Source organism: Rattus norvegicus, chromosome 4 (assembly GCF_036323735.1).
Source record: "Rattus norvegicus strain BN/NHsdMcwi chromosome 4, GRCr8, whole genome shotgun sequence".
Lineage (NCBI taxonomy): Eukaryota > Metazoa > Chordata > Mammalia > Rodentia > Muridae > Rattus > Rattus norvegicus.
Window position 1 is genome coordinate 163,453,034 of NC_086022.1, and position 27,560 is coordinate 163,480,593.

The window sequence follows — 27,560 nt, forward strand, 5'->3', positions numbered from 1 at the left end:
TGAGGTAGAGCAACTTTAGACAATCATTAACTATTAATTATTATTATTATTATTAACAATGATTAATTATTACCTTAACCCTATGAAAGAACCATCGAGTAAAGATGTTTTAATCCCACCCTTCTGAGGGTATCGGCACTGTTGAGAAGTTCTCAAGAGGGGCATTTGATTGGAAATCAGAGCAACAGTAATGGCCAGATCTTAACCAAACAGAAGGCGTTCAGAGGTTTGTAGGGTTGCTTACCGCTGATGAGGTAGCTAATGGCCTTGGACTTGATCGCCTCTGTCAGCTGCTGTGTCTCATTGAGATACTCCAGAACGTAGATGTTAGGGACGAAGAGGACCATGTTTTGTTCCCCACAGCCATAGGGCATCTGGAGAAGATTCTGGAGGTTTTGCATCGCAGAGCCTAGTATATCGCCTGAGGAATACAGAGAAATACGGAAGCGGCTGTAGTGTAGTAGGAAAATACAACCGAGAGACCACGTTACTAACAGGAGGAAAGACGAAAAGGTTATACAAGAAAAAAGAAAAGCAGGCAGCTCCAGGACACATAGAGAGCAGGAAAGAAACCAAATGGCAAGAGACAACATCTTTTCTGATGGGTCATGATGTCTGGAGAAACGGAATTATCATTTCCATAGCCTCTAGGATATTCTGTCACCCCGTGGATCACTGGAAGATGAGAGCACAGTGCTTCTTAGCTGTCAGAGTGGACCGAAGCATGCTGCTGCATACAGCATCTGTTCAACCCGTCGCTCACTGATGCACAGGGTAGCCCTGGACTTGCCACTCCTTTTCTCAGGCTCACATCCGTTGCTCAATGACATCATTAGTCACACACAGTATCACAGTGAGGGGCAACTGCTACAGACTTACCCAAAACGGACTGTGTAGCCCTGGCAGATCCTTCAACCACATTGGCTGGAAGATCCAGTGTCCAATTTTCCTGTAACTCAGCATCTAATGAAAGAAGACATTAGACAATTATAGTGTGTGTGTGTGTGTGTGTGTGTGTGTGTGTGTGTCTGTGTGTGTGTGTGTGAGAGAGGGAGAGAGAGAGAGAGAGAGAGAGAGAGAGAGAGAGAGAAATGCTTGTCAAATGTTTTTCCTTATTATTAGATGCAACATTTCCATATCTCTTGGACCATAGGCAATTTCTTATGCAATTCAGTTTCTCCCAAAATCACCATTTGTTTTATGGTAAAATTCTTATTGATTATATGATTTCCTTCCTTATGGAGGACTTCCTCTTTCTCAGGGATTATATAAATTCATTCTCTCTCTCTCTCTCTCTCTCTCTCTCTCTCTCTCTCTCTCTCTCTGTGTGTGTGTGTGTGTGTGTGAGATCCAAATTCATATCCTCGTTCTTGTACAGCAAGCACATTGCCTACTGACTGGCAGTTTTCAAAGCTAATTTCCTGATTTCTTAGATTGTTTATTCCTATAGGTAGGGTTGGTAAACAAGTAGGGATGTGTTTAGTGAAGTCGACAGTGGTGGGTACTGGAGAAAGTGAAAAGAGGCTGTTTATGGCCTGAACCAATAAAGTGTGGGCAGTCTGGATGTGGGAGACTGGGGAGGTGAGTCACTGTGGAAAGACTTATCGATGAAGTCATTCGGCAGTCAGTCATGGAGTAAGATTTATAGATGGGAGATATGGGAGATAACTTCCAGGAAAAATGAAACAAATGCAAAAAGACTTCAGAGACTGAAGCAGGATCAATGTGTTCCAAGACAAAGGAGAAGGCTGATGTACTGACTGGTTTTGTGTGTGAACTTGACACAAGCTGGAGTTATCACAGAGAAAGGAGCCTCCCTTGAGGAGATGCCTCCATGAGATGCAGCTGTAAGGCATTTCCTCAACTAGTGATCAAGGGTGGGAGGGCCCAGCCCCAGCCCACTGTGGGTGGTGCCATCCCTGGGCTGGTGGTCTTGGGTTCTATAAGAAAGCAAGCTGAGCAAGCCAGGGGAAGCAAGGCAGTAAGTAACACCCCTCCATGGCCTCTGCATCAGCTCCTGCTTCCTGACCTGCTTGAGTTCCAGTCCTGACTTCCTTTGGTGATGAACAGCAGTGTGGAAGTGTAAGCTGAATAAACCCTTTCCTCCCCAACTTGCTTCATGGTCCTGATGTTCTGTGCAGGAATAGAAACCAGACTGGGACAGGTGGCGTGACTGACACAAAGCACAGGGCTGGCACAATGTCAGAGCAACAGGCCATGATGTTTAGGGGTCCCCGGGGAGGGCTTGAGGATGAGTGAGGTTACGGGTTGTAGTTCTGTGGAACATAGGAGAGCGGGAGGGCATGTTCCCGCTGGTTTGTCACATTCTTGAAGGAAATGGCTTGCAGTAAGGGGACGACCGGGGATGATGGTCAAGAGGTCAGTTAGGAAATTACTGAATTCATTTTTTTTTTGAGATGTGCTCTTACTGTCTATCTTGGCCTCAAACTTGCGATGTTCCTGCCTCTACTTTCTAATGACCGAATGCACCACTGCATGCAGCACAATTAGGAAGTCATTTAGATGGTTCAGTCGGAGAAAGGACTGTGGTAGAAGATACAGCAAGCAGTGGGTACACCCTGATCTCACTTGAAAGTCTTGTCAATCAGATGTGTGAATGGATCTGGGCGGAGTACGAGAGAAATAACGGGATAAACGCAGATTCAGTTTTTTACACTTGACCTGTAGAAGACTGAAATTACCAAGGTGTGAGGTAGCAGAGGCGTGGGGCTAGCAATACTTCCCTCTGTCAGAAGGGTGCTTCTGAGGTACCTGTTAGACCTGCAAGCCTGCGAGTGCATATGAGCCTAAATGCAGGGATCTGAGCCCAGAAGGGAGATGTGTACCAGTGATGTTTGGATCTGGGACTTAGCTGCCATTAAAGCAGGTGCCTAGGGCTGGGAAGGTGGCTTAGTCAGGAGAATGTTCACTCTGAGGTCCTGAGCTTGGGACTCAGAACCCATGGTGGGAAGAAGCCAGGCATGGTAGAGTATATTTGAAATCTCAGCTTTGGGGAAGCAGAGACAGGGGGATCCCTCAGGTTTGCTGGTGAGCAGACCTGTCTTACGAACTAGGTTAGTGAGAGAACTTGTCATACAAAAATAAGGTGGATAGCACTTGGGGTACAATGTCTGAGGTTGAATTTTGTCCTCCAAATGCACATGCACATATATACATCCTCCACAGGAACACACATGCACATGCACACACGCATACACAATGTACATAGACGAGACTACCAAATATATTTACACAATGGTCCCTGACTTATGATGGCTCCAGTCACCTTGGTATGAAAGTGATGTGCAGTCAGTAGAGATAATAAGCCGCTTGAATTCTAAACATCACCCTTTGCCCTGACCTGCAATACAGCCACACCCTTTGTGAGGCTTCAGAGTGGCAGGGCATCCTCTGCTTTGAGCCAGGATGTGGTTATAAGAGCAGACACGTGTGTTGCTGATCTATGGCGTCCTACAGGCTAGGTATGATAAGTGTATTTTTACTCCTACTATTCCAATTTGTGATGGATTTGATAGGTTGCCACCCCTTTGTGAGTTGGAAGGTATCTGTACAGGGAACAGACTTGTAGAAAAAACCCTCACCTTGAGGAACATTCTAGATGGTGACAACTCTTTAGCTGGGGATTTTTTATATGACCATGCTAACAGTGTTGGTCACACACAGTTTTGGCGTCTGTGCCGGTGCCCTAGAGATTCTGTGAGTCAAAGCACAAGTATGGATATATTTAAATGACTGATGTAACATGGCAATAGACCAATGCCACACTGGTCCTTCAACATCCTCAACAGAGTTTGAGGAAGAGTTTGACAGATGTATTAGAAAGACTCCTGTCCCAGCCAAAGGGTTTAGTTCTCATCACTAAGCAGGGCCATGTCTTCCACCACACCTCTTCTTTATCCTTAAAATATGAGAGTAATAATGACAGTGAGCCCTCAGTAGTACTTATCCTTATTACCCTGGGGAAAATGAGCCCACCTGTGAGTTTTTCACCCAGAAAGGGTTTCTCTTCATGAGATATATTTAGGTGTGCATGGAAAGAACATAAAAGTGTTTGTTTTATTTTTCTCTTCAGAGTAACCCATAGCCCAGAGATGGTTTCTCCACAGTTAGAAATTCTACTAAACGGCCTAACCTGAGAATTTTGTTTTGTCACACTTACCTTGTGGGCATAACAGTGTGTTGTACGTTTGTTCCTTCTCAATTCCTTCAGGCTTAGCGTTGAAAGTGAAAAAACAAAACAAAACAAAAGTAAAATGACACGTCACATACAAGTAAAAAAAGACCCCAGACAAACCACTTTTAAGTATTAGTAAAAAAAAAAATTGATCTATAAGCCCATACACAAACTCGGAAGTGCGATACAGCCACCCAGATTACAAACACGATGTCATATGTCAGACTCAGGACTCACACACCTCGACTATTACGGGCTTCACTACAGTGTCCTTCTGTACAAGGGCTGGCACTTCTGCCACCTTATTGCCACACAGTTCTGGAGACTGCAAAGCTTCTGCAGTAGCTGTGAAGTTCACCTCCCCTGGGAGAAAAAATTTTGATGGCTTTAAATGGTAATGCTTAGGCCAGTGAGGTAACTCAGCTGTTTGAAGATGCTCGCTGCCAAGCCTGACACCCCGGGTTCGATCCCTGGGACCCACGTGGTAGAAATAGACAACCAACTCCCCACAAGTTGTCATCTGACTTCCACACGTGCCTCGTGGCGCACATAGAGCAAATAAACATGTTTGCAAATTCAGGAAAACAGTTATTTTGTGTTAAATGTTATCCCTACCCCCAGTGTACAGTTTTTGGCTTGGTTGATCAGTTAAATTCAAGAGGAGGAAAAGCCTGCACTGGGATCAGAGCCAGAGAAAGCCACAGGCGCACAAAGCATGAAATCAGCCAATGACTTCGCTACTCACCCAGCGACTTTGGGGTCACAGCCCAGGACACGGTTTTTCTTTCATTTCCACAGATGCAATGAGAATCTTCATGGCTCCCCACAGGGACTGCCAGGAAATCAGGAGACATCTCTAGGCTCACATGGATCTGTTCCCAAACCCAGACAGGCAGAAAGAATCAGGAGAGGAGCAAGAAGCTGACAAGAAGAGTGCAGACAAGTCCAGAGACTGAGGTGCTCCAGAATGGATAAATCCTAGCACATACTTTAAAGTTTAGATGTTTGCAATACGGGGGTTTGAGGGTTGTAGGAATGGTGTAAATGCCTGGGGGTTCTCTGTGTCAGTGGAGGAAGAGACATTTCTTCAGGCAGACTTTACATATGAAGTAGTTTAGTTAGGCATGGCGACACACTGTAATTCCAGCACACTGTTAATTAAGTCAGGAAAGTGGGAGTTTATAGGTCAGCCTGGGGTGTGTTCACAATGAGACTCTGTCTCTCTCTCTCACACACATACAAATATCCAAAAAGAAAAAAGTAATCATGTGGAAACCACGTCTGAATTTAGCAACATTTACAGTCCTCAATAGAAATAGTCTGTCGTCAGAGAACTTTTCTCTGAGTACTTGCTCCCTTCCAAAGTCAGAACACAGCTTGTGTTGCATTAGGAGAGGCCTGAGGACCCCTAGGTAATGAGAGGTGTTGGGGGTTCCCACTCACTTGCAGAGAAGCGCCCTTACCCGAATGCAGTGAGGCATGTAGTTGAGTACGGTAGCTTTGAGGATAAATGCTTCGCCTCGAACCACAGAGTAGGGGAGAGTGAGCTCCAGGAAGAAGGGCTGGAAGACTTTATGGGAGATGGTGGAGGAGAGACCAAGGCCAGTAGTTCCAGACAAGCAGAATGCACTGGCCTTCCACTCAGTGATGGTGTCAGGGACCTTTACCGGCAACTCACCGTCACCGGATAAGCTGGTGTGGAGGAGAAAGAACAGGAAAGACAGACAGACAGACAGTCAGAAAGTGATAGCTCAGAAACCAAGCACAGAAAACACGGGACTAAACCTAGGATGCTGATGTTTCTCTTGGTCTCTGGACATTCTCTCCTCCCCTCTTCTCTCTCTGTCTGTCCCTCCCATTTTTATTTTCTTCTCCCTCCCTCTCCGTTTTCCTTGCTCCCTTTCTTTTTCCCTGGGGGAAAAGACAGTTTCCTATTTTCTGTTACTTCTGTTGACTGGGAACCACATAAGAGGGAGAAGGGTTGTTTTGCTCTGAGATTGTAGAATGGAAAGGATCAGAACCCAAAGTCCCAGAGCAGGAGTCCCACCTTCACCTATGCTAAATCCCAGGGGACACACAACTCACTCCAGCGGCACCATGTCCCAGATCCAGGTTTCCGGGAAGTACTTCCGCACTGTCTCTCTTACTTCTACCTCCTGAGCTACTTCTGATGCGCCCATCATCATCATTGAGCTGGTCCTAATGTTGCTTGATCTGTAGCCGGCTCCTGGGATTGCAGACATAGCTAAGGCTTGAGGCTCTATTGTGAGAAGAGGGTCATCAGTCTACCCAATAGTCACTTTTTAAAATATTTTAATCACTTCTATATGTTATACATTTGTTCTGTTGCTTCATCGAACATATGTGGGTATATTTTCCTTTAGAAATAAAGCAAATGTAGCTTTCTTTAGGATGGGTCTTCCTCTGAAATGACAGCTGTGTCTGTCACGGGCACTGGCAGTGGTCACCGAAGAACAAGAAAGGAGATTAGCTGGAGCGAGAGGTCAGAAATATGACTCAAAACTGACCAGCAATCAGAGATGCAACGAATCAGGTGTCCTCTCAGTGTACATTGTCCATTTCCCTGTAACTTTAGGCCTAAGCATGCACTGCCCTTTGCTGCTTGAAATACCCAGAGTCAGATTCCAGGCTGTCGTGTGCTATGAACTACAGCCGTTTTGCTCTCCATATGAAGGTTTCTGCGCTACTAGAAGCACAATGGCTTAGTTACAACAGTAAGGAGTTCTAATATTTTCTTTCTACCACAGAGGCATCAAGCTAGTCTATCTTTAGGTTGTGTCATTTAGAATGTCTGAGTTTAAAACACTGCAATTCTTTGAGTTGGCTCGAGTTTGACAAAAACGTTCGATGAATTTTAGCATGTCGTTAGCATAGAATGTCCAGTGATTTCTGAGATGGCCATAAACACGCATCTACTGTTTTTCTATGTGAAGCATCACTCTCAGCGTTGGTGAGTATGAAGTCACCTTATCAATCAAGGCTGCGGAACACTGAGGATGCTTCGGATCCTCAAGTATCCAATGTGCATCTAAAACTTAATTCCTTACGCAAATACAGACAAGCACATTCTTCCTATTAGTACGTGCATTTGCTTTTGTCTTTAGTAAATGGCAAATGTGTCGGCATACCATAGAATTGCTTTAAGATAAATTTCTCTACGATTCACCGTCATTGAACACTTTATATTCATAACTGTGTGACACAGGTGCTCGCCAAGGTTACATTTGAAAAGAGGTAACAAGTGTGTCAAGTTTAAGAAGTCCGTCATACACCTCTGGGATCAGCTGAGACCTGATCAGGAGATTTCCTCATGTGGAACTTAAGGTGGCCATTGGTTGACGGGAAGACAGGGATGGGGAGGAAATTCCAGGGCAGTGGCTGTGCAAATGTCTTCACTGCAATGGGAAGGCACCTTCGGAAGTTATGGAAAGCTTCTCTAGAGTAGAGTGTATCTTTCAGGAGTATGCTTATCACCATCAAGCAAATTGTAATCATAGAAGAAAACACCGGGAAATTAGGATGAAGAGGCCTTTTGAGGCAAGACTCAGGGAGAGCAAAGAAATGGACTCACAAGTAGCTTCTGTGTGAGTGTGACATGGAAATAGCCTAGGAAAGCAACATGAAGCTTAGCCGCCGAGATTGGGGTGCTCGCTCTGACCTGAAGCCTCAGTTACTGGCATGACTGACTTAGGTGCGGTGTCTACAGAGGACAGAGGGAAGATGAAGAAGTGAGGTGATTGGCGTCTAGGATAAAAAGGCCAATTTTGACAAGGAAAGGAGAGAGGAGAGGGAAGCAAGGAAGAGAGAAGTCTGGGAGAGGAGAGGACAGGCAGAGAGAAACAGCAGTCATGCCCATATTCGGCGGGTGGGACTTGTGAATACATTTGCCAAAGGAGCTGTGAGGAACCTAAGATTCAGTGTGTATAAAAATGTTCTCTAAACACCCACCTGCCAGAAAAGAAGCATCATTTTATTTACTTATTTTTTTTTTTTGGTTCCTGTTATTTTAGAAGACAAACAAATCACACCCTTACCTCCTACGTAGGGCAAAGGCGGATAGGCTTGATACATTGGACAATAGCGTGGTTTGTGGACTCTGGTGTTGGTAAAAATTTTTAATCCTATGGACTGGAAAAAATTACATGTTAAAGGTGTTGGAAAGCCTAATCTTGAGACCGTGATTCTTTTCTTGGGTTCATGCTGCCATTTCATTACTGTTGACACATAGCTCCATCCTAGGATAAGATTCTGATTTGGGGAAAAGTCATAAAACACAGTGTTGTCACAGAAGGGCAAAGTCATGGGGCTAATGAGTGGGAAATAGGATCCAAGCCCATTTCTTCTGCCCCTACTTTAAAATATTGTCTCCCGTGCCTAATGCCTCTGTAATGGCATTCTTTGTCTTCTGTTATTTTCCTTTTCCTCACAAAATACCTGCATTTATATGTTTGTGTGAATGGATGCATGGACAGACAAACATGGATTTAATGCTGAGAGAATCTGTTCTTCCCCTGCCTTTTCTCCTGAAACTGTAGGTTGCGTTGGTTACCCTTTCCTGAGTATCTTACTTGGCTCAACCTCTGGATTTTATCCCTCTCTTTTCCTTCCCAGTTTATTGTAACTGAGATCTGCTACCCACACTGCGATCATCTGAGCCCTCAGGTCACCTCTTCTCAAAGTTCACTTTCAATGTTAGGCATAAATAAACACCCCTCAATGTCTTCTCTCACAGCCTGTGACTCTGGGTGGGGCACAGCTGTGCGTGGTAGTCATATGAAATAGGAGGAAAGAAATCATAAATAAAAGATTAAGTGGCTATGATTTTGAAAAGCTGCAGGGAGGTGATTTAAATTGTTCTCTGCTGAGCTCCAGACCTCTAGAGGAGGGCAGATAAATGCTTTTAAGGTAAAACAAAGAATTTTAGTCTATTTTGATAGGATAAAATTTAATTCACCATCTGGATATACCATAGTATCATAGCTCTGCTTAGCTGTAGTTAATCCTAAAAATATTCTTTGAAAACAGACCGATACTTTTTTTTTTTTTTTTTTTGGTTCTTTTTTTCGGAGCTGGGGACCGAACCCAGGGCCTTGCGCTTCCTAGGTAAGCGCTCTACCACTGAGCTAAATCCCCAGCCCCCAGACCGATCCTTCTTAAGTGGATTTTATTAATAAGACCAAGCATTAAAAGATAGGACCTTGTGAAAAAAAATTTTGCAAAGCAAAGAAACCAGTGAATTGATTTTTGAAGGGACTGTCTACAGGAGGTGAGAAAATCTTGGCCAACTGTACATCTGACAGAGGATTACTATCTATAGTATACAAAGGACTCAAAAAAACCCTAAACAGCAAGAAATTAACCCAATAAGAAAACAGGTTAGTGGGCTGGAGAGATGGCTCAGTGGTTAAGAGCACTGACTGCTCTTCCAGAGGTCCTGAGTTCAAATCCCAGCAACCAGATGGTGGCTCACAACCATCTGTAATGAGATCTGATGCCCTTTTCTTGTGTATTTATATATAAAAAATAAATCTTAAAAACAAAAATGAAAACAGGTTACTAATAGATAATTCTCAATAGGTGAACTATAAGTGGTCAATAAGCATATGAAATGTATTTGACTTCCTTAGCTATTAGAAAAATATTAATCAAAGCCACGTTGAGATTCTGTATTAGTCTACTCAGAATGGCCGTCATATAAGGAAAAGACATTCGGGCAGATACTGACAAAGAAATCCTGCTGGCAGCAGTATAAAGTAGTCCTGCCACTATGGAAATGTGGAGGATTCTCAAAAACCTAGAAGGAAGTAGATCTTCCATATGACTATGTTACTCCTTTTCCCAAAGTGCTGCCCGTCAGACCATCGCAGACTCCTCGCAGTTCAGTCTTTATGGAATCACTGTTCGCAATAGCTAACTTCTAGAACCGATCTAACAAATAGAGGCTTGGATAGGGAAAGTGGTACACGCACATATAACATATATCAAACATTGCACATATACAAGTATATGTACACACATGTGCATGTATGTGAGTTTTTCAGAAATAAAATGACCACCTTTTCAATGACTCTGTGTTTTCTCTCATTTGTGGTTCCTAGACTTTGTATAGATATATAAACTCTGGCCTGCATCTATTAATGAAAGTGGAAGTGAAGCAGTCTAGCAGACAGAGGGGCTCATGGGAATGGGGAGGGTGAGGAGTGGGACTGTGGGACGTTACCAGAGGGATACGATCAACGAACCGTGTGCACGCAGACGCTTTAAGACATTTAAAGAATTTATTGTACAAATGGCTTATATTATGGCTGCCAAGAGTGACTAATATATTATCTTGTATATTAATGACATATATATATGTATATATATGTGTGTATATATATCACGCACACACGCACGCGCGCACACACACACACACACACATATATAACACGCACACACACACACACACACACATATATAACACACACACACACGCGCACGCACACGCGCACACACACACACGAGCCTGAGAAGTCCCAGTAGACATGTTTGTGTACAGATTAACCTAAGGGGAGGGTTAGGTTGTGGCACTCAGAAGCACTGGACTCTTGCGTGTCAGCACAGACTTAGAACTCAGCTCTGCTGTGTCTCAGGAGGGATTACCTGGAAAACGCTGTATGCGTCATTGTCGTTCAGATCCTGCTTTGGTGTGTACACGATGCCGTTGTGAGTGATGTCTTCTGCTTTGATGCAGTTCTCACCGCCTTTGTACGGTAGGGGTCCTAAGTAAGCCCCCTGCTCAGCCTTTTGTGGCAGCAAATTATAGATCTGTACATTGGAGAACAAAGAGAAACTGTTTCTTGTTCTACCGCTTAAAGAACTTTAATGTGGCAATGTTCAATATGGAGTTTAAATCACCACAGTGGTTTTAGTCACCTTTGCCATGTGCATTACACAAGGGACGAGGCAGGGAAACACAAGAGCACTGACTGCCCTTCCTGAGGTCCTGAGTTCAATTCCCAGCAACCACATGGTGGCTCACAACCATCTGTACTGGGATCTGGTGCCCTCTTCCGGTGTGTCTGGCAGCTGCAGTGTACTTATATAATAAATAAATAAATAAATAAATGAATGAATGAATGAATGAATGAATAAATAAATAAATAAATGAAAGAGTCAGAATGTCAAAGTTTCTAACCCTCATGGAAAAATATAACACTTGAAGACATAAGACGTTGGAGATGTAGCTCAATTGGTAGATGTTTATCTGACTAACATGCATGAAGCTTTGGATTTCATCTCCAGCCCTACATAAACTGGGCACGCCTGTGCAGACATGTAATCCCCTGCACTTGGAAGGGAGAGCCGTGAGGGTGAAAACTCAAGGTTATCCCCAGTCTATGAGTTCAAGGACAGTCTCAACCTTTATGAGATTCCTTCTGGAAAAAAAAATTAAGTGAACTTATCAAAATCGATCTGAAAGTAGAAGAGAATGAAGACCAGAGCTGGAGGCTGACAGGGTTGTGGTTAATGGTGCAGAGAGGGAGAGAGGGAAAGGGGGAGAGGGGAAGAGAGGGAGAGAGGGAGAAAGGGAGAGGGGGAGAGGGAGAGAGAGAGAGAGAGGGAGAGAGATCACTTCTGAACCGTTTGTCTCTACAGAGAGGACAGAGGATAACTTTAAGACTGGTGAAGCATCTGCGAAACCTGTAACTGAGGATGCTTCTCTGATGCCTCTCTGAAAACACAAAGACGTTTTAGAGATATGTTTGAGAAGACACTGTTCTCGTCCACTCTAGACATCCGTAAGTGCCTGATTTCAGGGAAAGCATAAAAACCTGGCATCTTATGCAATCATCTTGAGCTGTGGCCGGTTAGCAAACGGATCGGATGGAATTTTAATCTCTCTAAAACGCACTGTAGCACAATTAACACAGCCTGTTTGTGTTTCATAAAGTGAAGGGATAAGACCTCCCCCAAATGATGATCCACTTGTTATGAAACACCAGCATAAAGTGAGATGGATCTGCAGAGCACTCCGTTCAGTGACGGTTAGGGGACGACATGACGCTTCTCACTGTGAGAATCTTGTCCTTCGTGGTTATGGTTACAAGAAACGGTCTGGTCATTGTCAGCATCTTTAGATACTCAAGACTGCAATGGACACTCACTGATTGAGGAGAGAGCTTGGCTTCGGGCTTCAGTAGCAGCACACTCTGGTCGACCGCAGTGAGGGCACACAGGGACAGAGGTGTGGCTTTGACCGTCAGGTGGGTGTCAGAGGCTGGCAGGCTCTGTGCTGATGGGAAACTCAAATTCACCTGCAAAGAGCACATGATTATAGAAGCATCTTTAAAAAGGAAAAGAACGTTGATCACAGTCCAGCCAATGCTGACGTGTTTGTTTGTTTGCTTGTTTTTGTTTTTCACTTTGTTTCTCTCTTCCCATCTTAGAATTATTTTCCTAGGAGCTGCCCGTTCAACATCCTCAGAATGACGTGGAGATGTGGTACTGATTTACTTAACTCTCTCTCTCTGTAACTGGAAGGAAGCAAGTTGATTTTGACCCCACTGAAATAGAATCTGGGATGGTATTGGAAACACTCCTGAGAAGGGAGACACAAAACTTCATATGCCACTTTTGCTCCACCTTAGCCACATGGGAAATCAATTCACGTCGGGTATGTGATTCCACCATAGCGGAAGGAGAAAGCTATAACTGCAGCAGCAGCCCTTCCTCTCAGGGACGGGGCGGGGCGGCTTCCAGCGCTGCACTCAAAATCAGTTTTCTTTTTTGTCATTGGGCTTATTTTAAATCAATGCCTTTCAACTATCTGCAGACACGCATTTGCAGGGCTAGCTGCCAGAAAAACCATTTAAACTCATACATATTTTATGTGTGCACACTGTCTCAAAGGAAAGATGTTTTTAAAGAAAACAATCTGATAAAAGACTGAAAACAACCTACTGGGTTTGAAGAGACAGATCCCTGTCTGACCCCATGTCCTTCCTCCTTCTCTCAGGCTCCTCTTTGCCCACCATCCAGTCAGGGGCATAAATTATTAACTGTACCAGATCTGTCCTGCCGGCATTTGTGTGGCTGCCAGCATTCTCGTGAGTGGTGTAGGAATCCTCATTTGAGTTTCTGTCACTGCTTTCTTTTACCTTGGGCCAACCATTAAGTGAAAAGATGTTTGATCTGAAGTGAACATAGCTTTGAATGGAGTTCGGCTTCTATCAAGAATTTTTGTGCCATCACAGAGAGATTTCCAGAATCAGAGGTATTATTTTTCAGTCAGGCATTGATTCTGAGTAGGAAGTAATTTTTTCCCCTGTCAATTATATGCTGTCAGATAGCTTCATGTCTGGAATGTAAAGAAACTAACTGACCAGGCTAAGGACTGCTGCCCACGAGTGAGGTGTGCCAAAAGCCCTCCCAAGAGTTCTCCTTACAGCTACACACAACTCACAGTGAAGACCCTGCAGGCTGGGGCAGGGGACTCAGTAAACAGGAAATTCACAGAGGAACCAGCATGATGCTTCTGGACACAATCGCCCGACTTTCACAGCACTCCTTAGAAGGAAGTGAAGCTTTATGCAGCAATCTACGCCGTCTTTTGCTTAGATCTCGGCACAATTACTTTATGTGACTATGTACATAGAAATACCCACTTGTTGTAAATAGACATTATCCTCGTAGTTACAGTTTTGAAGAAAAAAGGTGGCTGCAGTTGGCATAGCCCACCTGCTAGAATAGTAACAAATCAGACAACAAATGCCAATTCTGCTTGGATAAAAGTTACTTATAGCTTTGTGAAGCTCACACGACAGCTTTGGAGTCTTTAAAAAACAACAGAAGATATCATCGACAAGTTAATTTTTTATATTTTACTCCTTATTGGTGTGCCAAAGGCCTGTACACTTTTCTGTCTAAACTGAGGAGCTCACTATGAACTCACAGTAGCGCACTCTCTCGCAGCGTATGGTACGGCTGTTTGCTGAGGAACTGACGGTGTGAGACCAGCACAGCCTGGTGAAACAGCATTTTCAATGGGAAGTTTGATATCAAAATATTTCAAGATAATTTAAAAGTTTGATACGGGGCTTGGAGAGATGGTTAAGCATTAAGAGTATAGGGTGCTTTTCCGGAAGACCTGGGTTCGTTTCCCAGTACCAACATGGCTGTTCATACCGTCTGACTTCAGTTCCTGGAGCTCCCGTGGCCTCTTCTGCCTTTATAAGCACACACAAGGTGCACAGGCATATATCCAGGTAAGACAAAAGACAACAGTATATATATTTTTAAAGTTTGCTGTAGAATAGATTTTGAAATCCACATGAATCTTTTTAAATTAAAAAGAATTCTGCCTGTGGCTACCTCTTTTGGTCACTTCCACTAGACTGTTAAGGTGTGTGTATCTCTTCTCACTAACTTGAGAGATACTTGAAGGAAATGTTTAACAGCCCTATGTTGTGGTTTTAAAATAAATATTAAGCCAGGTGTGATGTGTATGACTTTGGTCCTAACACTTGGAAGGCAGAGGCAGGAGGATCTCTGTGAGTTCGAGGCCAACCTGGTCAATGTAGTAAGTTCCTGGACAGCCAGTGCTACATAGAGATACCACATCTCAAAAAAAAATTATAGTACTTCTTTATTGTCCACACTTATAAAGGAGAGAACAAAAGGATCAGGCTTAGACACAAATACTCACCGTATTGGCAAAACACTTTTCAATGTCGAATTTCTGAACATCAGCAATAAGTTCTTCATTAGGTAAAATAGTGTAGACAATCAGCTTAGCCACAGGAGCCATGCCTGGCTCCACTCGAATTGGGAAGGAAACTACTCCTTTCACTGGAGAATAAAGAAGATTCAGAATTATGGATTTGGAGTGGATTCTTAATTTTATATTGTAGTTGAATTCATATTTGTATCATGTTAAAAAAAAAGACTTGGACCTTTGCACTGTACATGCAGTGGTGCTTCATAAATGCATGTTTGATGAATGTGCATGCAGTGGTACTTTATAAATGCATGATGAGTGAATGATGTTTTTATAGATAAAGCTTTAATTTTGTCCCCCTGCTAAATATGAAAAAGCACTTAGTATATATATTTCTAAAAATTTTTATATTTTATTTTGTTTTTTATGGGTGTTTTGCCTTCATGCTTCTATGTGCAGCATATATGTGCCATTCCCATAAAGGCCAGAAGAAAATATAAGATCCCTTGGAACTGGAGTTACAGATGGTTGTGAGCCACCATGTGGGCGCTGAGAATGGAGTCCCGCTCCTCTGAAAGAGCAGCCGGTGCTCTTAGCCACTGAGCCATCTCTCCAGCCCTCGACCCTTTTTTAAATTTCAAACACACTGCTAACACAGTCCCTAGTGAGACAGCAGAGACTGAAGAGGCACTGTAGACCCAAGGACCCCACGGTGAGCCTGCCTTTACAGAAGGGGATACTGCATTTCTACTAGACTGCTAGAATCATGATGCTAAACTTCCTCTAGGAAGTCTGCAGAGTGAGAGTCATAGTATAGTGGACATCTTAGAGAAGACTCAACATGGTATAAACAAACAAGAAAAACACAGAAATGAGAAGTAATTCTAGGTGTTTGGCAATTCAAGATGGTTAGAGGCAGCCACTACTCTTCATGGGGAAAGTCAAAGCAACTAGAGAACAGTTGCTTTCCGAAGTGGGTGACTGTGTAAACAAGCTAAGCTCAGAAGAGAAAAACATAACCTACTCAGTGGGGGTTATCTTCTGCAGCTATTCACCGAACAGAGAATTGAGATACAGAATATGTATAATAAGGAAAAAAAGAACAAACAACTTAATCATAAAATGGGCGAGTGGCGTGTGTAAGATGTGGAGAAGCTCATAGTTGAAGAACATAAAACACACACAGTGTCTGTAGCCATCAGGGAAATGCAAATCATATTTACATTGAGTTCCCACTCCATTCTAGTCAGAATGGCGAAAAGGAAAACACAAACAATCCAAGTGCTAATGAAGATGTGGAGGAGAAGGACCTTTTAAATGCAGTTGCTGAAAACGCATCATATTCGCCAGCTATGCCACTCTGGAGAGTTTATCAGGAGGGCTTGAAATGAGACACATAAATATCCACGCTTACTGTAGCCCTGCTCACTACCACCAATATCCCGAGTCAACTTAAGCACCCATCACTACACGAGTGGGCAAGAAAATGTGGTACATATGGACAGTGGAATATTATTTACACATGAAGGAGAATGAAATTATGTCATCTTCTGGAAAACAGGTGGATCTGGAGGATATCATGGTAGACAAGGCAAGCCAGAAAAAGAGATCTACTGAAACTACTAGAAGAACCCATGAAAGGGAAGAGAGGGAAAGAGGATGAGCAAGATAAGGAAGGCCAAAATATGCTTCATCCATGCATGGAGACATCACTGTGAAACCATGAACCTGCATGACTAATAAGTATTGATGATTATAATAATTAAACAAAAATAAACCGCAGCCAGTGAGAGCGATGGAGGAGGGGCATTCTTATTGCACAGTGGCAGAAGCTGTTGCTGAACTGAATCCTGAAGCTATGTGGAGAGCAAATGTAAAGAATGGGTTGGGAACAAGCAAGGGAAAGATCTGTATGACAAGAACTTCAAGTCTCTGAAGAAAGAAATTGAGGAAGATCTCAGAAGATGGAAAGATCTTCTAAGTTCATGGATTGGCAGGATTACTATAGTAAAGATAGCCATTTTGCCAAAAGCAATCTACAGAGTGAATGCAATCCCCACCAAAATTCCTACTCAACTCTTCATAGAGGTAGAAAGAGCAATTTGCAAATTCATTTGGAATAACAAAAAACCCAGGATAGCGAAAACTATACTCAACGATAAAAGAACTTCTGGGGGAATCACCATACCGGAGTTCAAGCAGTATTACAGAGCAATAGTCATAAAAACTGTATGGTATTGGTACAGAGACAGGCAGGTAGATCGATGAATAGAATTGAAGACCCAGAAATGAACCCACACACCTATGGTCACTTGATCTTTGACAAAGGAGCTAAAACCATCCAGTGGAAAAAAGATAGCATTTTCAACAAATGGTGCTGGTTCAACTTGAGGTCAGCATGTAGAAGAATGCAGATCGATCCATGCTTATAACCCTGTACAAAGCTTAAGTCCAAGTGGACCAAGGACCTCCACATCAAACCAGATACACTCAAACTAATAGAAGAAAAAGTGGGGAAGAGTCTCAAACACATGGGCACTGGGGAAAATTTCCTGAACAAAACACCAATGGCTTATGTTCTAAGATCAAGAATCGACAAATGGGACCTCATAAAACTGCAAAGCTTTTGTAAAGCAAAAGACACTGTCATTAGGACAAAACATCAACCAACAGATTGGGAAAAGATCTTTACCAATCCTACAACTGATAGAGGGCTAATATACAAAATATACAAAGAACTCAAGGAGTTAGGCTCCAGAGAGCCAAATCACCCTATTAAAAATGGGGTACAGAGTTAAACAAAACATTCTCAGCTGAGAATTATTGAATGGCCAAAAATCACCTAAAGAAATGTTCAGCAAGGCTCTGGGTTTGGTCCCCAGCTCTGAAAAAAAAAAAGAAAAAAGAAAAAAAAAAAGAAATGTTCAACATCCTTAGTTATCAGGGAAATGCAAATCAAAACAACCCTGAGATTCCACCTCACACCAGTGAGAATGGCTAAGATCAAAAACTCAGGTGACAGCAGATGCTGGCGAGGATGTGGAGAAAGAGGAACACTCCTCCATTGTTGGTGGAATTGTAGACTGGTACAACCATTCTGGAAATCATTCCGGAGGTTCCTCAGAAAATTGGACATTGAACTACCTGAGGACCCAGCTATACCTCTCTTGGGCATATACCCAAAACATGCTCCAACATATAACAAAGACACATGCTCCACTATGTTCATAGCAGTCTTATTTATAATAGCCAGAAGCTGGAAAGAACCCAGATGCCCTTCAACAGAGGAATGGATATAGAAAATGTGGTACATCTACACAATGGAATATTACTCAGCTATCAAAACAATGACTTTATGAAATTCATAGGCAAATGGATGGAACTGGAAGATATCATCCTGAGTGAGGTAACCCAATCACAGATAAACACACATGTATGCACTCATTGATAAGTGGATATTAGCCCAAATGCTCAAATTACCCTAGATGCACAGAACACATGAAACTCAAGACGGATGACCAAAATGTGAATGCTTCACTCCTTCTTTAAAAGGGGAACAAGAATACCCTTGGGAGGGAATAGGGAAACAAAGTTTAGAACAGAGGCAGAAGGAACACCCATTCAGAGCCTGCCCCACATGTGGCCCATACATATACAGCCATCCAATTAGACAAGATGGATGGAACAAAGAAGGTCAGGCTGACAGGAACCAGATGTTGATCTCTCCTGAGAGACACCTCCAGAATACAGCAAATACATAGGTAAATGCCATCATTAAACCACTGAACGGAGAACGGGACCCTCATTGAAGGAACCAGAGAAAGGACTGAAAGAGCTTGAAGGGGCTTGAGATCCCATATGAACAACAATGCCAACCAACTAGAGCTTCCAGGGACTAAGCCACTACCCAAAGACTATACATGGACTGACCCTGGACTCTGACCACATAGGTAGCAATGAATAGCCTAGTAAGAGCACCAGTGGAAGGGGAAGCACTTGGTCCTGCCAAGACTGAACCCCCAGTGAACATGATTGTTGGGGGGAGGGCGGTAATGGGGGGAGGATGGGGAAGGGAACACCCATATAGAAGGGGAGGGGCTAGAAGGGGGTTAGAGGGATGTTGGCCCAGAAACCGGGAAAGGGAATAACAATCAAAACATAAATAAGAAATACCCAAGTTAATAAAGATGGAAAAAAAACCAATGACTTCATGAAATTCATAGGCAAATGGAATGAACTAGAAAATATCATCCTGAGTGAAGTGACCCAATCACAGAAAAACACACTTGATATGAACTCATAAGTGGATATTAGCCAAAAAGCTCAAATTACCCAAGATGCAATCTACAGACCACAGGAAGCTCAAGAAGGATGACCAAAATGCAGATGCTCCCACTCCTTCTTAAAAGGGGGAAAATATTCATAGGAGGGGATATGGAAGCAAATTTTAGAGCAGCAACTCAAGGAATGGCCATTCAGAGCCTGACACACATGTGGCCCATATATATATTGCCACCAAAATTAGAGGAGATTGATGGAAAAAAAATGTTTGCAGAAAGGGACAAGATACAGATCTCTCCTGAGAGACACATCCAGAGCATGTCCAATACAGAGGTCAATGCTAGCAGCAAACCACCGAACTGAGAACAGGACCACCTTGGGAGGAATTAGAGGAAGGTTTGAAAGAGTTGAAGGAGCTTGCAACCTCATAAAAACAAAAATGCCAACCAACCAGAGCTTTCAGGGACTAAACCACAGTCTATACATGGACTGACCCAGGGCTCCAACTGCATATGTAGCAGAGAATAGCCTTGTTGGACACCAGTGGAAGGGAAATCCCTTGGTCTTGCCAAGGTTGGACCCCCCAGTGCAGGGGAATATGGGAGAGGGCAATAAGGGGGATGTATGGGGGAATACCCATATAGGGGAGGGCGAGGGAAGGGGAGGGAATGGGGGCTTATTGACAGGAAACTGAGAAGGGGAATAACCTTTGAAATGTAAGTAAAGAAATATATAATAAATTTAAAAAAAAGAGAGAGAGAGAGAATGGTTTGGGAAGATTAAGAGAAGCATCAGTGCCCAGCCTGGCTTCTTCCTGCTATGTGCAGTAAGATTTGGTAGGACTGAAAACCGAGACTTGTTCGCCACAGAGCAAGAAGGATTTGGTGAGAAAAAATGGTTTCGGAAAACTCACATTACGCAGCTTCTAAGGGACACAGAGCACTTTCTGGGCTCGAGAGAGAAACTTTGTGCCCCTCCTGCTAACAGCATAACCAAGTGAAAATGCCACCATGCTCAGCAACAAAGCCTTTGAAGAGGCTCTAAGTATGACTCACAGAGTTCCCCTTCCCCTCAGCAAAAGCCAAAATGAGAGGTAGAATTATCCAGGAAACATCTACGGAGAAACTTTTGTCTAGTAGGATATATAAAATCTTTGTGGCATGCAGGCAGATGACAAGATTCTTGAGGAATTATTCTAAAAGAGACACCGTTTCTTTAAACGGACAGAGAGGGCAGATAAAGGGAGAGCATTTGATTGCTCTAAGTACAGGACACAAAAGCAGCTGTGTGCACATTCGATGCTTGGTGGGAAGGGAAGGGATTTGCACAGCAGAGTTAAGTTAGGAATACAGAGGCACCAACCAGAGATGGTCTTTGTTGGAGTCTGCGGCTGTTTGGATGGATTTCATCTCTCTCCAGACAGATGATTTTTCACTCTGGCATTAATTGTATAAAAGGCCTCGAAGCTTACTTTAGATGACTTGAGATGATTTAATTTGGAACTGTTTTTGCGCATATGATATGATATGATATGAGATTTGGGGGCCTGAGGAAAGGACTCAGGGGTTTGTTGATGACTGAATTGGACTTGTTGGATGGACACATAGATTTTGAAATGCTTGTGGTAAGCAGACTTCTAATCCTGGATATCTAGACCTGGAAATCTTTGAGCATGTTATTTTATATGGCAGTAAAGCTTTTGCAGATGTTAAGCCAGGACCACGAGATGTGAAAATAGTTTTGAATTATCCAGGTGGAGTCAGTGTCGTTATAACGGTGGTTATAAAAGGGAGCCAAGCAGGCGAGGTTTGGGGATGGAGTGCTGCTTGCTGGCTTTGAAGGGAAGGGAAGGGAGTGGTGGAGGCGGTTAGGAAAAGCAAGAACATTGGGCCTTCTCTAAAGTTCAAGATCTAAGGCAATCCTGCCAATAACTTGACTTGAACCCAGTGGGACTTCCGAACAGAAATATTAGAAATTGGTGTTGTTATGTGCCAGGAAACCTGTGCTAACCCATCATGGCAGCAGTAGGGATCCAACACATAAATTCATGAAGACAAATCTTCTTCCATCATTTTTTTTTTACATTTTGATTTTTTTTGCTTCTTGAAAATAATTATGAAATTAATATTTTTTTTGGGTTCTTTTTTTCGGAGCTGGGGACCGAACCCAGGGCCTTGCGCTTCCTAGGCAAGCGCTTTACCACTGAGCTAAATCCCCAACCCCGAAATTAATATATTTTACTTCAGAAAGAAAACCCTAAAATCCAAAAATGTTCTGATCAGCTTCCTCACAGAATAATAGAGGACTGCCATGCACTTCCTGTAATGTGAGAGAGGCTCCAGTTTGCCCGGTCGCCGAGTTTTGGCAAGATGAGAGGACATTAAAACAAATCAAAACAAAAAGCAAAAGATGCTTACCTTTTCCTTGTTCAAGCGGTAACACGTGGCTTCCTGAGTTAAAGATGCTTCCCCTTGCTTTGATCTGAAGACAGGAGGAAATACACCCATTACCATTTGTCTGTCCAGACAGGTTAGTGTATTTCTGTTAGCTTACTCATGATATATAAGTAACTAACATGTTACTGCAACTTGGGAGTAATTTTTATTACTATATTTCCCCTCCATCCTTTTCATATATTTTTAAATAAGGAGTACATAATTTTATGTTTTATTTTCTTTAGTATTACTTCTACCAATGTGTGGAAGCTATGTACATATGTATTTTTAGCACCTCCTAAAATATGTATATTTCTCTGTATGTGAAATATATGGTGGAGGCAAATGTACAGTGTAAGTATCCTCTGATGTTACTCTTCTTTTATTTATTTAAAAATTATTTTTTACATTTTTATTTATTTATATATGAGTGCACACAAGAAGAGGGCATCAAACCCCATCACAGATGGTTGTGAGCCACCACGTGGTTGCTGGGATTTGAACTCAGGACCTCTGGAAGAGCATCCTGTGCTCTTAACTGCTGAGCCGTCTCTCCAGCCCCTGCTTACTCTTATTTTCAAATAAACAAAATGTAGTGCTCATTCTCTGTGTGCTCAACTCTGAGATACGGTAGTTTGAACAATTCAACTTGTTCAATAACTATGTGGACTATTGTTTCAAATGTTCAGGTGAGAGAACTGATATTTGCTTTTGGGGAAGAAGCCTAGCCAATTATCCAAGGTCTTATGACTGTGAAGCGAAGACAGAAATTATAACTATTGTAAATGTGGTACCCCCCCTTTTTTTTATAGAGATGAAGAAATGTTAGAGTAAAAATTTCAGTAGTGAACAACACAAATGGTGAATTAAAGCATGAATAATTTCATAAGAAGCAGTTTATCCTCCAGCATAAAAAAACCAAAAACTTAACTATTAACTCTGATGTTCTCTAAAATCCATTAGTTTGAGAGGAACCCGGGAAATGTGGAGTTTGTACAATTAGAAAGAGATGCGGTGGCTTTCACTCTTACCAGGTAGTAAAAGGTTAAGTCTTTTGCATCTTTCAGGGCATCTTCATTCAAGAGGAAGTGTATCCGAATCTCCTGAGTTTGCCCACAAGCCAAAGTACCAAGAACAAGTTCAAGTTGAATATAACTCCGGCTTGGGGAAAAGATGCGAGCTGCAGAATGATCTGCCTGTGTGTGATATTCATCAACCCACCAGTTATCAAAGCAGATGTTGTTCTGCTTGTAGATGACCTAATGGGAAAATGAACAAGATATTTGTATCTAGTGTTTGTCTGTTCACCATCTGTCTGTCTGTCTGTCTGTCTGTCTGTCTATCTATCTATCCATCTATCCATCTATCCATCTATCTATCTGTCATGGGTTTGCTTTATGACATCCTGTGTGTTGCAACCCCTTTGGGGGGAGTCGAAGAACTCTTCCACAGAGGTCTCATATCAGATAAGAGATAGCAATGAAAATAATTGATTAGGAACTGTATTAAAGGGTCACACAGCACTAGGAAGGTTGAGAACTACTGATATATCTCCTCTGCCAGGGGCGGGGCCTTCTGAGTCCTTCTCCCACCCATTGTGCTAGGTCCAGCCTTGCATACAGGTCTTGGTTAGGTAGCTACTGCACATCCTCTTACTGCGTTAGTGCATAAGATAACTTGACTGTTCAAGCACAAACGACAATTGGATTATGCTAAAGGAATCAGGTGTAATCTATCACCAGGTAATAGAACTATGAAAATACCGAAAAACTTCAAGGCAACGCCAGAAGAATCTTCCCAGCGTTACAGGAGGCAGAGCATACTATAAGTGTCCATGGTGACACAGGACCTTCTATCCTCCGTTACCTGTTCCATGTTGCTCAGTTTGCCTTATTTCCTGTCACATTTTCTTCTGTCCCTGGAGTTCACGTGCCTCTCACACATCCTTACGTTGCCCGTAGTCCTGTGAACTAAGCCTTTTCAGCCTCACGTGCCTGTTTCTACTTACCCTGATTCCCATAAACGAAAACGTGAAGTTGGTGGTGTCGATGAGAATGTTGGCCAAGCCATGCTCATCGGTAGTAAAAGTGAACTGGGACCTAACTGAATTCACTTGGACAGTTAGATTTTTGTTGGGGATTGGTTGACCCTTCTCATCAACAAGAAGAACCTAGAAACAGGAAAGCGACAGCCGGTTACAAATGGCAGGTAGCCACTCCATCCTTCCAGCCTGTTCAGTTTTCACCTTGGTCTCTTTCTCAGTCCCTGCCCTTTACTGAAGATCTTCATAGCTGCAAATGAGACTTCTTTTCTGAGGCTTTAAATTGTGATACTCCTTTTAAACATTTCTTCACGTTTCTTTTTATTTTATTTCTTTTAAATGATTTTGTTTACATTTTTATTTTATGTGCATGGGTGCTTGGTCTGCATGGATGTCTGGGCACCATCTGTGTGCCTGGTGCCTGTGGATTTGGAAGGGGGCATCAGATCCCCTAGAGTTTCACGTGGTTGTGAGCTGCCATGTGGGTTCTGGGAACTGAATCTAGGTTCTCTGAATGCACAGTTCTTAACCACTGAGACATCTCTCCAGCTCCCTATTTTATTATTTTTAATTAAAAAAACATCAGCACTGTACAATCTTAGAGCACAGTGTTACATCTTGATAACTGCATTGAAGTGAAATGGTTACACCCAGCTAATGAACCTCTCCATTACAGCGTGTGCCTTTTTAAAAAACAAATAGCTTTTATGAGATAAGGTTTTAGCTGGTTAGTTTTATGTCAATGTGACATAAGCTAGAGACCTTTTAGAAAAGGGGAACATGAACTAAGAAAATTGCCCCCACCAGATTGGCATGTGGGCAAGCCTGTGGTGCATTTTCTTGATTGATGGCATAGGAAGGCCTGGCCCATTGTGAGTGGCCCTACTCCCTGGGCAGGTGGCCCTGGGTTGCATAAAAAAGCATTGTGAGCAAACCATGAGGAGCAAGCAAGTTAGCAGCACTCCTCCCTGCCTCCAGGTTCCTGCCTTGTGTTCCTGCTCTGACTTCCTCAGCTAGTGTGCTACCTTCTCCGTTTCTGCATTCGACTTCTAGTGAACTCACATGTTACAGTTTTCTCCTGACCTTCCCTCTACCTGTGGTGACCTTGTCAAACCACAACATACTTATCAGTGTCTTTGCTATGAAATACTAAAGTGAATGAAAAAAGTATAAAAGCCAAAATCAGATATAAAATTCAAAATATGAATGAGAAAATTGCCCATAAACTTAGCTTAAAGATTATTTACTATAAAAGCAAACTTGAAAAAAAATGCCTAAATCCTTAGCTATGCTATATAAATGTAAATGAGCTGTCCTACATTTACCATTACATTGTTTTAGTATTGAAAAAGAAGTCCAAAATTTTTTTAATAATTAAAATTTTTATCATCTAGATGGCATATTATTGATACCACTTGGATGTTAATTGTCTTGCAAAGGCTTGGACCCCAAAGTGGAGCTGAATTTGAAGTCCTCAGTTCACTGGGGATGTGTTGTCAAAGGAGACTGGCTCTCTCTTTTTGTCATGAGAGAGATATTTTTGACTTGCTCTATGCTTCCTCTGTAATGAGTGGTGTCTCCACACACATAACTCATAATAGATAGAGACTTCCAAGACTCCAGGCCAAAATAAACCTTTATAAGTTAATGGTCTCAAGTATCTTGTTATAGTAATGGGGAGTTGACTAACTCAATTACTGTCTAAAAATTATTTCTAATTGCATCAGAAAGGCTTTGTTTACAAAGAGGGAATCAAAGAGAATATAGCTAACCGCCCCCACCACACACACACTTTACAGAGGCATAGAAGGAAATTAATTAAAAATTTGCTTTGTTTTTTCAACATTTCACTATACTTAATAAATGTAAAAATTTTTATAATTTCTTTCTCTAAATAACTGTTGTAATATATTTTGATTTTGCAATTAAATTTTTTTCCCTCAAAAGATCTCACTCTTGGGTTTGGGGAAATGGGTCAGTGGGTGAAATGCTTCTTGCGCTGCCTGAGGACTCAGTTCCCAGCACTACATAAACGCAGGTGGGTATGACAGCTGGCCTATGATTCCAGACCTTGGGATGTAAAGACAGGGCTATCTGGAGCAAGATGGCCATCTAGAGACTAGTCAGAATTGTCAAATTCTAAGTTCAAGTGAGAGATTCCGCCTCAATGAAGAAGGTAGAGAATGCCTGAGGAGGACCCCTGACATCAGCCTTGAGCCTTGGTCCATACATGCCTGCATACATGTGTGCCTACACTCATGTAAAGATATACACATGTATATATGTACACTTTGCACACCCAATACTATTTCATGTCCTTAAGTATGATTACAGGGGAGAATATTTTACCTGTCCAAAGAAAGGCAGCCCAGGCCTGTAAAATGTATTCGCTTTAGTAAATTTCAGTTTGCTTAAGGTATTTGCGATTTCACATGATCCAGTACCAGTTAGTTCTATTCCTGAAAAACAAAACAAAACAAAACCCAAAACCGTGAAGTCAGTGTTGTGTATTCAAAACTTACCTTCTACTTCCACCCCAGCTCTCCTCTGTCATGACAGGATGTTGCAACAATCTGTGAACACTGTATGAGGTATCATAGCCAACACAGTTTTATTTATCCTGTATCTTTTGTTAGCATTGTTTTAAAATATCTGTTTTTTTTAAATGTCATTATCAAATACGTCTGAAGCTAGCCATGTTTTTCAGAACCAGGTGTAAGTTCCTCATCCTGACTCTCTCCTCTGCCTCCGCACTAGAATTAGTTACTTCCCTTCACACCAGTCTTCCCTTAAATTTCACATTCCTTACGGAAATTTGATCACAGTTGTACACATGCACACTGACACACGCGCACACCTTCTGTTCTGAAGTGTTTTATTTCTTGAGATTGGCGACCTGCCACTTTCATAAGACGCAGAAACCATAAAGTATTCAAAGCGGAGCGGAAGTTTGGTAAGCTTCCACTTAACCGACGTCTGTTTACACGATAATACAAACCTGTTCCGTCCTCTTTGATCTTGGCTTCCACCTCTATCTTCATGTCATAGCCTTTCTGTCTGGGCTGGAACACTTTGGTTTTTACAACTTGTCTGAAACATCCTTTTTCATCTGCCTGAAGAGAAGGGGAGAGTTCCTGAGCTCTCTGATTTGCCATGAAAATACCGGTTGTAAGTTTACAAAAAGGTTTTAGCGTTCAGATACCTTTTGGCTGTTTTACCTTTCCCGACCCCAAGGATGACACAGTTTCTTTGTTAATCTCTGGGTTATTTACAGTCAGCCTTCGCCCATTCTTCCAAAACATGGATCCATTTGTTCTACATCAACTCTCCTAGATTTTCCAAGTGTGCCGTCATATTTTGTAATTACAGCTCTTTGTGTATGTTACTCCTCAAATGATAATATTCTCCCCACTCTTCCCACTAACCTCAGGCATAACATAGGAGGCTTCCATGACCACCTCTAGCTAAACACTGACTGTTGGCCATGTGCTCTCTTTTATATGATATATTTAAACAGAATGCTCTACATTCCTCATATATGGCGCTGGGTTTCGTTACCTCATTGCATACAAGTATATGATTTACTTTAACACATCTTTCCCTTCTCCTCTCCTCAGCCTACTCCTTATCCCTTGTTCCTGTGTTCACCTAGGTCCATAGTTCTCAACCTGTGGGTTGTGATCCCTTTGGCGGGGGTGGAACGACCCTTTTACAGGAGTCACCTAAGACTATCAGAAAACACAGATATTTGTATATCTATTCACAACAGTAGCAAAATTACATTTACAACAACAAAAATAAATTTCTGGTTGGGGTCACCACAACATGAGGCATTGTACGAAAGGGTCGCTGTATTTAGGATGGTTGGGGACCACTAGCTTGTGTAGT

At 42.4% G+C, this 27,560-nt stretch overlaps 1 protein-coding gene across 2 annotated transcripts in view; it reads right to left on the minus strand.

The window, feature by feature from the left end:
* Pzp (pregnancy-zone protein) overlaps window positions 1-27,560 on the minus strand; it is a 46,094-nt gene that overhangs the window by 7,769 nt on the left and 10,765 nt on the right. The window contains exons 9-24 of one of the 2 annotated variants that reach the window (NM_145779.2): window positions 26,671-26,785; window positions 26,022-26,131; window positions 23,640-23,801; window positions 22,663-22,890; window positions 21,614-21,677; window positions 14,904-15,046; window positions 12,364-12,513; window positions 10,859-11,023; window positions 8,251-8,344; window positions 6,281-6,455; window positions 5,659-5,887; window positions 4,941-5,067; window positions 4,437-4,558; window positions 4,181-4,232; window positions 880-963; window positions 245-421 (exon numbers count right to left, since the gene is read on the minus strand). In NM_145779.2, the coding sequence (NP_665722.2) occupies window positions 245-421; window positions 880-963; window positions 4,181-4,232; window positions 4,437-4,558; window positions 4,941-5,067; window positions 5,659-5,887; window positions 6,281-6,455; window positions 8,251-8,344; window positions 10,859-11,023; window positions 12,364-12,513; window positions 14,904-15,046; window positions 21,614-21,677; window positions 22,663-22,890; window positions 23,640-23,801; window positions 26,022-26,131; window positions 26,671-26,785 (2,197 nt within the window). The remainder of the gene's footprint in view (window positions 1-244; window positions 422-879; window positions 964-4,180; window positions 4,233-4,436; window positions 4,559-4,940; window positions 5,068-5,658; window positions 5,888-6,280; window positions 6,456-8,250; window positions 8,345-10,858; window positions 11,024-12,363; window positions 12,514-14,903; window positions 15,047-21,613; window positions 21,678-22,662; window positions 22,891-23,639; window positions 23,802-26,021; window positions 26,132-26,670; window positions 26,786-27,560) is intronic. The other variant, XM_008763310.3, reaches the window with a different exon arrangement.